The sequence below is a fragment of the Dermacentor andersoni genome, chromosome 7 (genome assembly GCF_023375885.2).
Source record: "Dermacentor andersoni chromosome 7, qqDerAnde1_hic_scaffold, whole genome shotgun sequence".
In the NCBI taxonomy this organism is placed as follows: Eukaryota; Metazoa; Arthropoda; class Arachnida; order Ixodida; family Ixodidae; genus Dermacentor; species Dermacentor andersoni.
Window position 1 is genome coordinate 112,088,760 of NC_092820.1, and position 12,954 is coordinate 112,101,713.

At 47.0% G+C, this 12,954-nt stretch overlaps 1 protein-coding gene across 2 annotated transcripts in view; it reads right to left on the reverse strand.

Annotated features, from left to right (window-relative positions):
* Positions 1-307: 307 nt before the first annotated feature.
* The window catches only part of LOC126533977 (phospholipase A2-like), a 57,572-nt gene continuing 44,925 nt past the window's right edge, over positions 308-12,954 (reverse strand). For both annotated transcript variants that reach the window (XM_055072524.2, XM_050181194.3), the window contains 3 exons: positions 11,751-11,910; positions 8,700-8,849; positions 308-610 (listed from right to left, as the gene is read on the reverse strand). In XM_055072524.2, the coding sequence (XP_054928499.1) occupies positions 439-610; positions 8,700-8,849; positions 11,751-11,910 (482 nt within the window). In that variant the 3' untranslated portion in view covers positions 308-438. The remainder of the gene's footprint in view (positions 611-8,699; positions 8,850-11,750; positions 11,911-12,954) is intronic.

Sequence of the window (12,954 nt, forward strand, 5' to 3'; positions counted from 1 at the left end):
CGCGAAACAGCGGATAATTAATTCCTCTCAGATGTTTACCACCAGTGCTCGTTCATCACGGCTTTGTTGTCAGCTGCTCAGACGTAATAGCTGTGGTCACGGCGTGCGCCACGCCACCAGAAGGCGATCGTGGTAGAGATACGCTTGTTTCTTCCAAACGCGGGTGCGAGAGCAACAAAAAATTTGAATCTAATGTATAAAAAGCTTCGTGGCCAACGTTAAATTGATCAATGAATGCCAAGCTGACAGGTGTGTAAAGTATACGAAACTGAATATACGTGAAATAGGAAGATGTAAGCCACATTCGTTAGTAAGACACATTACTTCCTTTATTTCGTCTGGTAAAATCCTTTTGGGAGTGTACAGCACTTAATGCACTTTCGCAAAATGTGTGGTGTAGTGCTGCCGTGGCCTCCTTTTCTCTACGAAAGCCTTTGTTCACTTTTTTTCCGTTGCGGAAGTCCACATACCTATTCCGTTCTCGTTACCAGTCTTCGCCATAACGTAGGCCTTGAAAAAATTGGGAGGGTCGTATACACGCCATTTCCTTGCCTTCCATGTGTCTGTCTTAAATTTTTTACACAGCAACTTTGACTTTGGGTTGTCCGTTCTGCAAAATGGGTCAGAGCACTCAATGAAACCGTGTTGTACCTCAGAACAATAACAATGTCGCATGAAATATAGCATGAACCCTTAATTTTCAATGAATTCAAGACAAAAGCATAAGTTTCGACGAAGCAATGATCAGTAAGCATGTACGGGCAAACAAAATTATTAAATTAAACGGAGTCCTTAACCTAATAAATCCGTGAAATTTACAGAAATTATTTGTTGAAACAAATGGCAGTGGTGACGCCTAAATGAACGTCTTGTGTATCAGCAACGAACTCGGACAGGAAGCCACGAAAGCACGCATCTTTTGTTGTTGAGATAATTGTACACTTCAGAAAACATGAGTCGCATAATAATCGGCTTGAAAATTAAGCATTACTTTCACAGAGCAAGCGTTGTACATGTCACGCCAAAACAACGGGATTAATTGCCAGAGCAACGTCACAAACAGCTTTGAATGAATTCCAGGACAATTATTAGACGTATCGGTTCTCGTACAGTGACCGGATTGTTCACGCATCTTCAATTAAGGAATGCGTACTAGGCTCCGATACTGTTTCATATATGCGGATTGCAAGATGGCCGTAGCAAGGGCTCAAATCGCCACAGTCATGTGCGAAATAGCTCTGAAGTCCTGTTTGTACGCTAGTTGTGCGTCTCTGTTCTCATACTCTGTTAGGAAACGATGGGTGTGTGCGGGTATAATTCATGAAGACACGCTATATCTCGTGCCAATGACCCCTTTAACTTTTATGATGCTCGGCCGCAATAAATAACGTATGCTTAGGGGCACAACTTTGTTGTATTGCGGCGACGCTAACGTTATGAAAATAGTTTTATGCAGAGCTTTTTATATCTTTGTCATTGTGAAATTGGGATTGATTGTTGTGAGACATTCAGAAGACAATAAAAGTTCGGTGTAGTTGCTGTAGTTATACAACCACCACAGGAGAAAAAAAAAATATAGCAGCTAATTATAAGCTGGGGATTTATTATTATGAAAAACATATACGCATGACGTCAATCAACCAAGGGAACATGCTGGCTTTGAAAAGGGGTATTCTGCAATGAATCATTTTCATGTGTTTTTTTCGGTAATCGAAAAATCTGCGGAGTGCAATGAATCTTTCTATATGGCTTTCATAAGCAAAAAATTCCACGGCTACCTTGGCTCATCACAAGAAAAGTGAAAGTAGAATGGAGACACAATCCCTCCAATTCTTTTAACTACATGGTTACAAGAAGTATTCAAGTCATTAGACTGGGAAGGCTTAGGAGTGAAGATCAACAGCAAATATCTCAGCACAGACTGGTTTGCAGATGACATTGCGCTATTCACCAGCCGTGGGGTTGAACTACAACAAATTATTTACGACTTTAACCGAGAAAGTGCGAGCGTGTGGTTGAAGGTTAATATGCAGAAGACAAACATAATGGTCAGTAGCCTGGTAAAGCAACAGGAATTCGGGATAGCCAGCTAGCTTCAGGAGTCTGCACAGGAGTAGGTTTCTCTAGGTCAATTCCTCACAGGGGACCCTGGTAATGAGAAGAAAATTTACAGAACAAAAATGAATTGGAATGCATTCGGCAGGCATTACCAAATCTTGACATGGAGCTTACCACTGTCATTGCAAAGAAAAGTGTTCAGCCACTGCATCCTGCCGGTGCTAAAATATGGGGCAGTAAATTCGAGGTTAACAAAGGAGCTCGAGAACAAGTTAAAGGACGCGCAAAAAGCGATGGACGAAGAATGTTAGGCGTAACGTAAAGTGACAGAAAGAGAGCGGTGTGGATCAGAGAGCAAACGCGGATAGCCAATATTCTATTTGAAATTAAGAGAAAAAATATGGAGCGCGTCAGGCCTTTCAATGCGTAGAATGTTAGGCGTAACGTAAAGTGACATAAAGAGAGCGGTGTTAGATCAGAGAGCAAACGCGGATAGCCAGTATTCTAATTGAAATTAAGAGAAAAAATATGGAGCGCGTCAGGCCTTTCAATGCGTAGGGTAGAGAACCGGTGGAACATCAGAGTTGCAGAATGGTGTACAGAAAATTGGATGCACAATAAAATGTTGAAATTTTCAGGCGCAAGTTGGAATCAGCGCAAGGCAGGGGAAATTGTCGATCGCAGGCAGAGGCCTTCGTCCTGCAGTGGACCTCAAAATAAGCTGATGATGATGCTGATGATGATAAGGATGATACGCCTGAAAAAATGTGTACTGGTTAAATATAGCCAACGTTCTGACTGCGTGTCATCAAGGCCAGAAAAATTATACGGATGGATGGATGAACTTTATTGAGGTCATCTAGGGCGCGCATTAGCGCGCAGTGGGCCGCTACCGCGTCGGGACAGAGAGACCAAGCCTCTGCGACTATTCTTTCAGGTTGGGGCTTTGTAGAACTGGATCCGAGCGTGTAGTGTTGCTTTCATCGCAGCGTAACGCGGGACACTGCCAGAGCATGCGACCTAAGTACGCTAAGTCACTGCATAGTGCGCAAGCAATTGTTGTCTAAATTTCGGGGCGAATCCTGTGAAGAAGTAGGAGGTTTGGGCATGCCCCCGTCTGTTGAAGCCCCACTGTTAAAGCCTGAGGTCTATTGAGTTTACAGTGTGCGAGGGGGTACGTCCTCCGAGCCAACTTACAGTGATAAGAAGTTACTTGTACGGAGGAGGAGAGTCCCGATTGTCTGTACCCCCAACGTCACGCTGCCTGGTAGCTACGCACTCGACGATCCCTCGCGCAGCATTGTGTTGCGACTCATTGAGGTTGGGCGGGGCACCATCAATTTGTCCCATGTGGGATGGAAACTTGATCATGTGTGTGACTTGATCTCCTTGCTTCCTAGTTCGTCCCTCCGACTACTATCCCGAATCGAGACCACTGTTCTCTCCCGACCATGGCTAGGAGTATCTTACCCGAATGCGTTTGCTTGCCGCGTCGTAATGACTGACAGTGCTGCCTGTGATAGTTGCGGCAGCGCGGAAACAATGGAACATATTCCCTGTCATTGTGCTCGCTACAGCTCCCACAGACAGTCGCTCGTGACGGCGTTAGCATGTCTCGATGACCGGCCGCTTTCTGAGCAGACGATCTTGGAGTGCCGGCTGATGTGACCTTCACACCAGAAGGCGGCGAAGGCGCTACTGGGCTTTATCCGGTCAAGCGAGCTGTTTGAACGACTATTGTCCTCCTGCGTTCCTTTGTCTGCGTGTGTGTGTGTGTGTGTTTCTTTTTGTCTTTCCACACTCCCATTATTTTCATGTCTGTGCACCTTATTCTTTTTTTTTAGGATCTGTCTGTCTCCCCTTACCTCTTCCACAGGGCAGGGTAGCAAACTGGACATTATCTTCTGGTTAACCTTCCTGCCTTTCTCATCTCTTTTATCTCTCTCCAGGGCCAGCTCGGATATGGTTCCTTTGGCAAATGCACGAACGACTGACCTCGAGTCACTGTAGGTTGATCCCCTCTTGTCAAGGTTGAGATTCAGCTCCTCAGTTGAATTTCATGGTCTACGATGACCGCAGCGAAGGCCCATCTGTCAGTGTAGCCCACTGCGTCTACGAAGCTGTTCTGCGAAGCCCGTTCACTGACTTTTTTAGGACCTTAGCACGTACCCGACGTGTTCACGCGTTGCGTTCCGGATGAACGTTTCGTGGGACGACAGTGATGCGGTGCCGCTACTCTCGAGGCATGCTTTGTCTTTGCTATTGTGGGGGGAACGCCCAGCTCCTGCAGGATGTGTCTTGCAGCTTGTGTGGTAGATAGCCTGCCGAGCTGAGCTCTCTCCTGCGTTTCCGCGATTTCCTCTAGCGTGTTACGGATGCCGAGTTGCAGTAAGCGTTCCGTGTGTGTGTGTGTATATTGGGAGGCCGAGAACTCTTTTGATTGCCATCCTGATTAATGCGTTGATTTTATCCTGCTCTGACCTTTGCCAGTTGTGCATGGCCGTGACGTAAGTGAAATGACAATACGAACGCATGTACCAATCTCACGACGTTCTTCTCCGAAGCCCTGCTACCGGTTGGCTACTCTTCTTATTAGTCTGATCGCATTGCCCATCTTCTCAGTGAGTTGCAGGACTGTCTGGTTGTTAGAGCCACTCGACTCGATCACCATGCCGAGAAAACGAATGGCATCCACCCTCGGTATATCTTACATCGCTTGTGCGCAGTTTGATATCGCATTCGGCGAGTGGCTTCCATTCCATCGGTTTGGGGTCTCTGCCCTTTGGACGGTATAGTAGCAGTTCCGACTTGTGCGGTAAGCACCGAAGTCCCGTGGGCTGGAGGTATCCCTCGGTAGCCTCAGTCACCTCTCGGTAGCGTCAATCGTGTAGCGGTTGCCTGATCTCCTGAATCCCAAATTCTACATCACGCTCAACGTTCCCGGATCCTTCGTAGTCAGGTGAAGGTGGTGCAGGGCCCGATGCTACCGATGGATACTTCACACGTCTGGGTAAAATTACCTCGCCGAAAAATTCGCGCTTCGCTGCGGGTAAGGTGCGCGCCAGGGTGTTGCATTTGTTGGATTTAGTGTTCGTCTCGCCGAGAAGATGCTTTAGGAGATTCCAGGTTCCCCCGTTGCGCATCTGCCCGTCGATCGATTTGCACACCTCGTCCCATTGCTGTTTAGAGAGGGCTCTGAAGTGTTCCTATATAATTCTGTTGATTTCCCAGATCTTTTTTCTGAGCCTGCGGTTGACGTTTTCTCCATTCCACCTGGCGAAAAGGAAATGCTTAGCCTCCGACAGGTGAGCCAGACAACTGTCCTTCATTTCCACTTTGGTGGCCGATTTGATGCCGTATCCAGCCGTTACCACTCATTGTTCGAGGCTAGACTTTTTCTCACTCTCCGTTCGCGCTTCCCTAATCTTTGGAAACTTGTTCCGGTCTGTGTAGTGGAAGATACGCTGTCTCATCTGCGTGACCTAGAGGTCTACCCCGACGTTCTACCCTACGTTCGTCCATTTGACCGCTGCGATGCTCCTGACAAAAGTTAGATCCGGTGTCATGTCATGGCTCGACCATGTCCCGCATCTGCTGGGGAATGTCGGATCTGTGCCAAGATCAAGTTTAGGTTTATAGCCTCGCGCCGGAGGTCCACTCCCTTGTAAGTGTTATATGGGTCGCCCCAGGTATGGTACGGGGCGTTGAAGTCACCCGCTATGATCACAGGGGAGTCGCGGCTAGTTGCGTGGCCTTGGTGATTAGGGCCTTAAAGCGTTGTCTTAGGCCTTTGGGACTGCTGTAGACATTTAGTATGAATATACTTGCGTGGTTCGCTGGGCTGGGAATAATTTCTATCATTATGTATTGGACTTTACTTGCCGTCATCTTGATATCGTGGGTGATGTGAGTCACCTTGTTGCTAATCAGTACGCTGACTCTCGTCCTTCCTCGTGCTTCGTTATGGACCTGTAGCCGGGCAGCGTGAGTTTAGAGGTTAGTGTTTCCTGTATAAGTCTAACATGTGGCTTCTCTGCGTGTGAGCGAATATATTGTTGCAAGGAAGCCCTCTTGGGAAGGAAACCCCTCTAGTTACATTGCCACATCCTGAGTGAGTTTGTGTGGCCATCGTATTGCTGTTGTGTCGCTGTGCTAAGCATCAGAGGGCTGATCGCCCTCGCGCTGGGACTAGTCGATGCTGTTGCAGGGAGTGTACGAGCTTTAGATCCCAGCACAGGTGCTACCACGTTTTCTAAGACGGCTTCAATTTTACTAACCCAATGATTAGTGCGCTCCTCTGTGGAAGCCATGCTGCTTTGGAAGAGCGAAAAGTGACCAAATGCTGTCACTGAGAGCGGAGAGCAACTCGAAATCTCTGATTTGGTCCTACCTGCTGCTCTTTCTTGTTGTTTAGCAATTGTCCTCTTTTTATCAGGCCTCTCCGTATCGCTCTGCTCAACTATGGGGACTTCCATTGGCTGGGGAGCGACCAGCTGCGTGTCAGGCATGATAGGTTCCCCTATGGCTGCCTTTCTTAATCTAGGCAATTTTTGCCATGAGTTGAGCTATTGTGTTCTTTATCGTCTCGTTTTCGCGCGCAAGTTGTGTTAGCCTGTCGTTACCTCTATCGTGTTCTTGCGCTGAGCCTCGCGTTGCCTTTTCCAGCGTTCCTCGAACTCGGCAGGCTCAGGTAGGGTGGGCCTCGGGCTGCGATCCCTGGAGTAGGACCTCGAGGATCCTGGCGACTCGAACCGGCTTGATCGCCTCGGCGCCGGGATCCGGAGCCACCCCTGGCGCGGGATCTGGTCTTATTTCTGGAACAACAGCGCCCTCTGGGTCGAGAGCGACACCGGAAGCTCTCTCTGCAGCGAGAGGGATTGATGGATGGATGTTCTGAGCGTGCCCTTTGAAAGGGGGTGGTGTGTTGTGCCACCATCTTGCGGTGGAGGCTACTGAAACTGATTCTTGCTCTCGTTGCTAGGTGACGGGGGCCAAGCCCCGTTTCTCGAAGCCTCTACCGCCGTTCTCTCCCATCGTCTCCTTCTGACGACCTACGGGATTTGGAATCTCTGCTTGCACGTTTATCCGCCGTAATGTGTGGGCTCCCGCACAACCCATACTTTGGTGTATACTGGTGTTGGTCATCCTGGTTCACTGCCCCACATCCCCTGTAGGTGGACTCTTCGGGAGTAGGGAAACATCTGCACGATGTCCAAGTCTGCCACACGCATAGCAGATGTCGACTTCCTTGTGATAAAGAAAGCACCTTACAAGGACTGGGCCACAGTGTACCAAGTTCTGAACCTTGAGTCCGTCGTAAGCTATGATGATCGTGCCTGCGTTCTTAGTTCTCTTGACCGCCGAGGCGAGCAGGTTTCTCTCGGTGACGATGTTGCGCTCCAGGTACGATGGACCTTCTTTGAAATCGGTGTTTCTGATTTCCCCTTTACAAGTGGTATGGGGGGGGGGCTTCGTATGCACTGACTTCAAACGCTCTTACAGCTAGATGAATTTCCCTGGTTCTCGTATATCTTGAAGCGTTTTTTTGGTCGGGCTTGCTGGCCACCATAATGGTTTGCTGCATGTTAGGACAAATGATGCCCAAGCTCATTGGCGTCGGGGTAAGACCCGCCGCTTCCACAATTACCTTACCGATGACGGTGGGTCCTCTCTTGGCAATAATCAGCCCTCCGGGGTGTGTATGTTAATTTTGTAATGTTCCTTGGGCATGGGAGTCATCCGCGACGCCCTGATGATCCTGCTCTTGAATTTATGTTCATTTTCCCGAAGTCTGAGTGAGGCGCCGGCGTTAGGCCTGTCCTCCCATATGGCGCCTCCGGGGCTGTTTACAGATTTCGCCTTGGCGGACATGCTCTTCGAAACTGCCGACTTCCATCCAAATTCAACCAAAAATTCATAAGAGGGACGGTCCTCCCATTCAACTCTCATCGGCATATTCACTGACATCTCAGAATTGTTGCGCCAGCAGCACTTGGTGGCGCCGATCGGCGCTACGGCGGGCTGGACCCAGTTGCCGTTAGGGCCAGCAAGGCGGCGTGGTCCGAGCACAAAAATATTCACAATATAGAAAGGAGGCCACACACCGGAGAAAGTCCAGTATCAGTGTGATCCTCTTGCACTTAGACGTGCGTTGGTACCAACGTTTTGGAGAGTAGAGGTGAAAATCTTGCCGAAATCATTCAAGAGAGCCGGAGCGAGCTATATCACTGCTCAGTTTCACACCATTATGTACAATTCGCGAAAGTGTAAATTAATATTCATATACATAAAAATTACATGTGCATAAAAAATTGACTTTTACATCGCGAATTGTACTTAAAGGTGTGGAATTGAGCAGTGATGAAGCTGAAGACTATGAATGATGGAATATGTAAATCACAATTTATAGCTCACTATTGCAGCATTTCTATGAAATGGACCTGCATGATTATATTCAGTTCTATAATGATGTGACGCCCCGTGGCAACCAAAGCGAATAAAAATATTCAGAAACTTGAGAATGGCTGGCGATCAATAGTCGGCGATAGACAACTCCTGTTATCGGCAACAGACACCATCTCCCATAAGTTGAAACAAACAAGAAAGTGCAGCTATTACACTTAATGCTGTGGTAAACTCACGTCTGCTTGTCAACGCATTTTGTTGGGTGACCGTACTGGTAGCACTTTGTCCTAAGTATGTCAAAGTAGCCGACGCCCAAGGAAAAAGAAGTAAAGCTTTGGGCCTTCAAGAGACACTTGAAGAACTTCTTATCGGCATCACAACTTGTCCTGCAAGTGCCAAAAAGAAGAAACGCATATATCAGCCACTAAAACTCTCTCCATACAGCATATGTTGCATGAGGTCTTGGTTTTTCAAGTAATATTTCCAAATACAAATAACGAACGTGTGCCTTGAAGTAGCATGTTAGCTACACTTGGTAACGCTTTCTTGTCATTGGGGTGCCTGGCTCCGTCCCCATTTGTTTAGGTGTAGTTCATTGTTTCATTTAAAACTCATAAACCGCATTTCCCAATCAGGGCCATAATTTCGGAAAGATGGACTTCGCAATATGTAATTTCGGGGCATCAGCAAAAACTGCTTGAGGCTCTTAACGCTGTTGATCCTTTTTATGTTAGCAGATCAGATAGTCCGGTTAAGTTTCTCAAGACACCGAATCCTGGACCATGTTCAGTGTCTAGTTTTGACATTGAAGATATATTGTATTCGCTACTGCATAATGAACTTATGAAGAGTGTCAGGTCTTGTGTGGTTGATGATAATGACGAAGCCAAGTTTGTTAGTAACCGCGGCCGATCTGTGGATAGTTTTTTTAGAATCGTTGTCATTTTATTTGCACTCTATGTTTGTTCAATGGAAAGGGATCACGTTATCACAGAAGTCGGGAATTCGTATAGGGTTGAAGGTGGCCCTAGCCTTAAGCCATATTTTTCTTAGTCGAGTTGATAATTGTATCACCAGTAAGTTTGGAAGTTTGGCCTTTAATGTGTTTGGGTACGTTGATGATTTCTCGATAATCACGGAAAGAGAGAACCTAATTAGTAAAGTGTCTGATATTTTAAAGATTTTTAGGAAATGTAGTAAACGTTCAAAATTTACCTTTGAGTTGCCTGCCGAAGATGAACTTCAATTCCTGGATATTATATTGAGGTTTCGGGAGGACTATTTGTGTTGGGTATATCAGCCTCGTTCAGCAAAGCGCTTTAAAATTTTTCACAGGGCATTCTAAAATAATAAAAAACCCGTATTGCTTACGCTGCGCTGCGCGCGGTGCTACAGAAGACATGGAAGTTTTCTTTGTGGAACAGTTTGGCAGATTCAGAGAACAGAAGGCGGGTAAATTAAATAATGGGGTTTTACGTCCCGAAAGCATGATCTGATTATGAGGCGCGCCGCATTGGGGGACTCCGGAAATTTGGACCACCCGGGGTTGTTTAACGTGCAGCTAAATCCAAGTAAACGGGTGTTTTCGCATTTATCCCTCATCGAAAAGCTGCCACTGTGGCCGGGATTCAATTGTGCTTAGCAACCCAGTACCATAGCCACTAAAGCAACCGTGGCGGGAACAACGCGGGTTATCCGGAAAGTGACATCTTGAGGGCCAGTCATAATCTGATTAAGGCCACTGAAAAGGTAAAGAGAAATTCAAGAGATTCCGTACCCAGTGAAAAAAGAAAAACCGGTGGTAGTGCCATATTTTGTGAAGTTTTTGCATTACTTGCAGGAAGTGGCTAGTGGGTATGGGATGCGTGTGGTCATGTCGGCTCCCAACAAACTGCTAGGATTTGTTCCCGTTTGCACAAAAATTATTGGGCCATGGCAAGGAATGCAGTTTCGGTTCCGCGAAGTTAAAAAATATATACGTTTGATGCAGATATCCGATGTGTGCAGGCTGCCACTGTCATGCGGGAAGGTTTATGTGGGCCAGACCGGCCGATGTGTGAACATTACGTTAAATGTGCGCTTGTCATCATTAAAACGTACGGTGGCTTTGCACTTGCCTTTGCATTGGAGAGAGTGTGGGTACCGACCTATAGCGAAAAAAAACACGCTGTTTGTTGTTTCTGGTACAACGGTGAAACCACAAGGGAGCTTATGGAAGCCTTTCATATTGATAGGGAAGGGGAAAGCGTGTTGTTAAGCCGTCTGTCGTATTTAGTAAGAGTTAGTTGAGATATTTGCAAAAAAGTCTATCACGGTAGATTGCCGTTAAGATTGATAGGGAAGTCTTCTATTAGCATTATTTGTTTTTGGCTGATGTATTGGCGAACTGATTTTTTCCCGCGTGATGACACACTAGTGTTTTCCACGTGTGCTTCGGCACGTATAAATGTGACGTTCTTCTAAGTAAACTTCAGTTTCGAGTGAGCGCCAGTGTCGTGTTCTTCTTTGCCTGTGCCCTTGACTGTTTCGCGCTGTTACTTTTTGAAACATGAATTACTACCCACTCACGCAAGTTTCCCTTCTTGTAAGACTGTACACACAGAATATCATGCGCGCTCTCTTCCGTGCAGCTGCTGAACCACAAAATGGTAGGAAAACGAGGGACATTTGCGCTATCTCTATCAAAAATACTTTATCGCCTATCGTACAGCTGTGTTGAGCTGAGTAACTTGAGTTTCACGAGATAGTGATAAGGCGACCCATAGAACGCCTGCTCATCACCCCTAGTCAGTCACTTATGCGGTCACTAAGTAAAACAAAACAAGCGCGTAGACACTAGTCTAGGACGGGCCATTAACTAAATTAAATTCTGGGCATAACATGGCGCAACCACGATGTTAATATGAGGCGTGCTGTAGTGGTGGACATGTGCTTTGGCCACCTGAGTCTCTAGAACATGCACCCAATGCAAGGTGCACAGACGTTCTTGCATTTCGCCCCGTCGAAATGCGGCCGCCGCGGCCGGTCTTTGAACCTGCGCCCTCTCCTATCACCGCAACGCCAAAGCCACTACATCACCACGGCGGGTGACAAATCATTCTATTTTTTAGAAATTGACGCACCCTCCAGAATCTCATCTTTGCTTATAAAATACATTCCTCGCGCGCGTGCAGAATTTTTTTTTTTTTTTTGCATATGTGCGCTTACGATCGTCAGATTACGACTGGGCAGCTCGCAAGTTGGTTGCACAGCAACCGGGGGCATCCGTTGCAGACAAGTGAACTTACATTGTGTAGAACAACATGTTCTTCACTCCACGCTTTGCCCCAAAGGCCGGTATGCTCTCCTTCGCCAAGTCGTGTTCGCGGCAGCACATGTCGGCCTCCCAGGCCTTTCCCAGGTCGTCATAGTTACTCGCCACGTTTCCAGCGCCGCACCATTTTGTTCCTGTGCCAAGGCATGTCCGTGTGAGAATCGGTAAAGCTCTGCTAACAAACGTGCGGCACAACTTTTTCGCACAAGCAGAGCATTCCGCATATTCTCTGCCTTTTAATTTAGTGACCTTCCCTCACGAGTCACAAGACGTGTCACACCGGTCCAACCCCTGCACTGCGCACCTGTCCATCTTGCGCGAAAAAAGTGAATTGTGCGAAAAGATTTTCAGCTGCTACAACCGTTGCGATCATTTTCTGTACAATCGAACTGAAAGCACTAAGAACGTAGTCATCTAGCAGAGTCTGAGAAGACAGACAGCATCAATCAGATAATAATCATCCAATGCAGTGAAAGCGTCTTGACACCCTGAAGTCCGCGCATTTTCATTGCAGCAGATCAGTTATTTTCTGGTCCACTTTGAAATGTTTTTGCATTTAATGAAGAATATCTGAGTAGAAATAACGCAGGGACGTTAAACTTCGAGAATTAGGGAAAATGTGCGACCTATAAATGTTTGAATACATTAAAGAACGATGCGTACGTGCTGCTGTTTTCCGCAGAAACACATAGCGCATAAAATACACCGTCAAATTAGCCAGGCTTTAGCAAGAAGAGATCTTGACAGCAGCTTATATATCCTTACTTAACGCAAACCCCACCATCAATGAACGACCATGGTGGACTCAGTGGCTGGGTTGCGTCGTCACCTATGCACCCGCTACTTCTTGCATTGCATGCGTTCACTGTTATCACGTGCTGTTCTTGTTTCGTCCAACCCGCTTGATTGCTCCGCTCGAAATTTCTTCGAATCAGGGATTCTTGGACTACGCCTAGGATGCGGTCACTTTGCGCACAGCAACCGTTAGCGTATTAATCTTCGGGGAGCCGATTAATTTCTTTCCTGCCTGGCGCCACCGAAGTCGGTAATCCTGCCCAGGAACCTTGGTCAACGCCACCTTCGTCAGTGACATCATCCACGGTGCCTCTACTTCTTTGGCATATTTATCTACCTCGTGGAGCGTCTTTCTTTCCATTTTTTTTATTCATGTATGATAT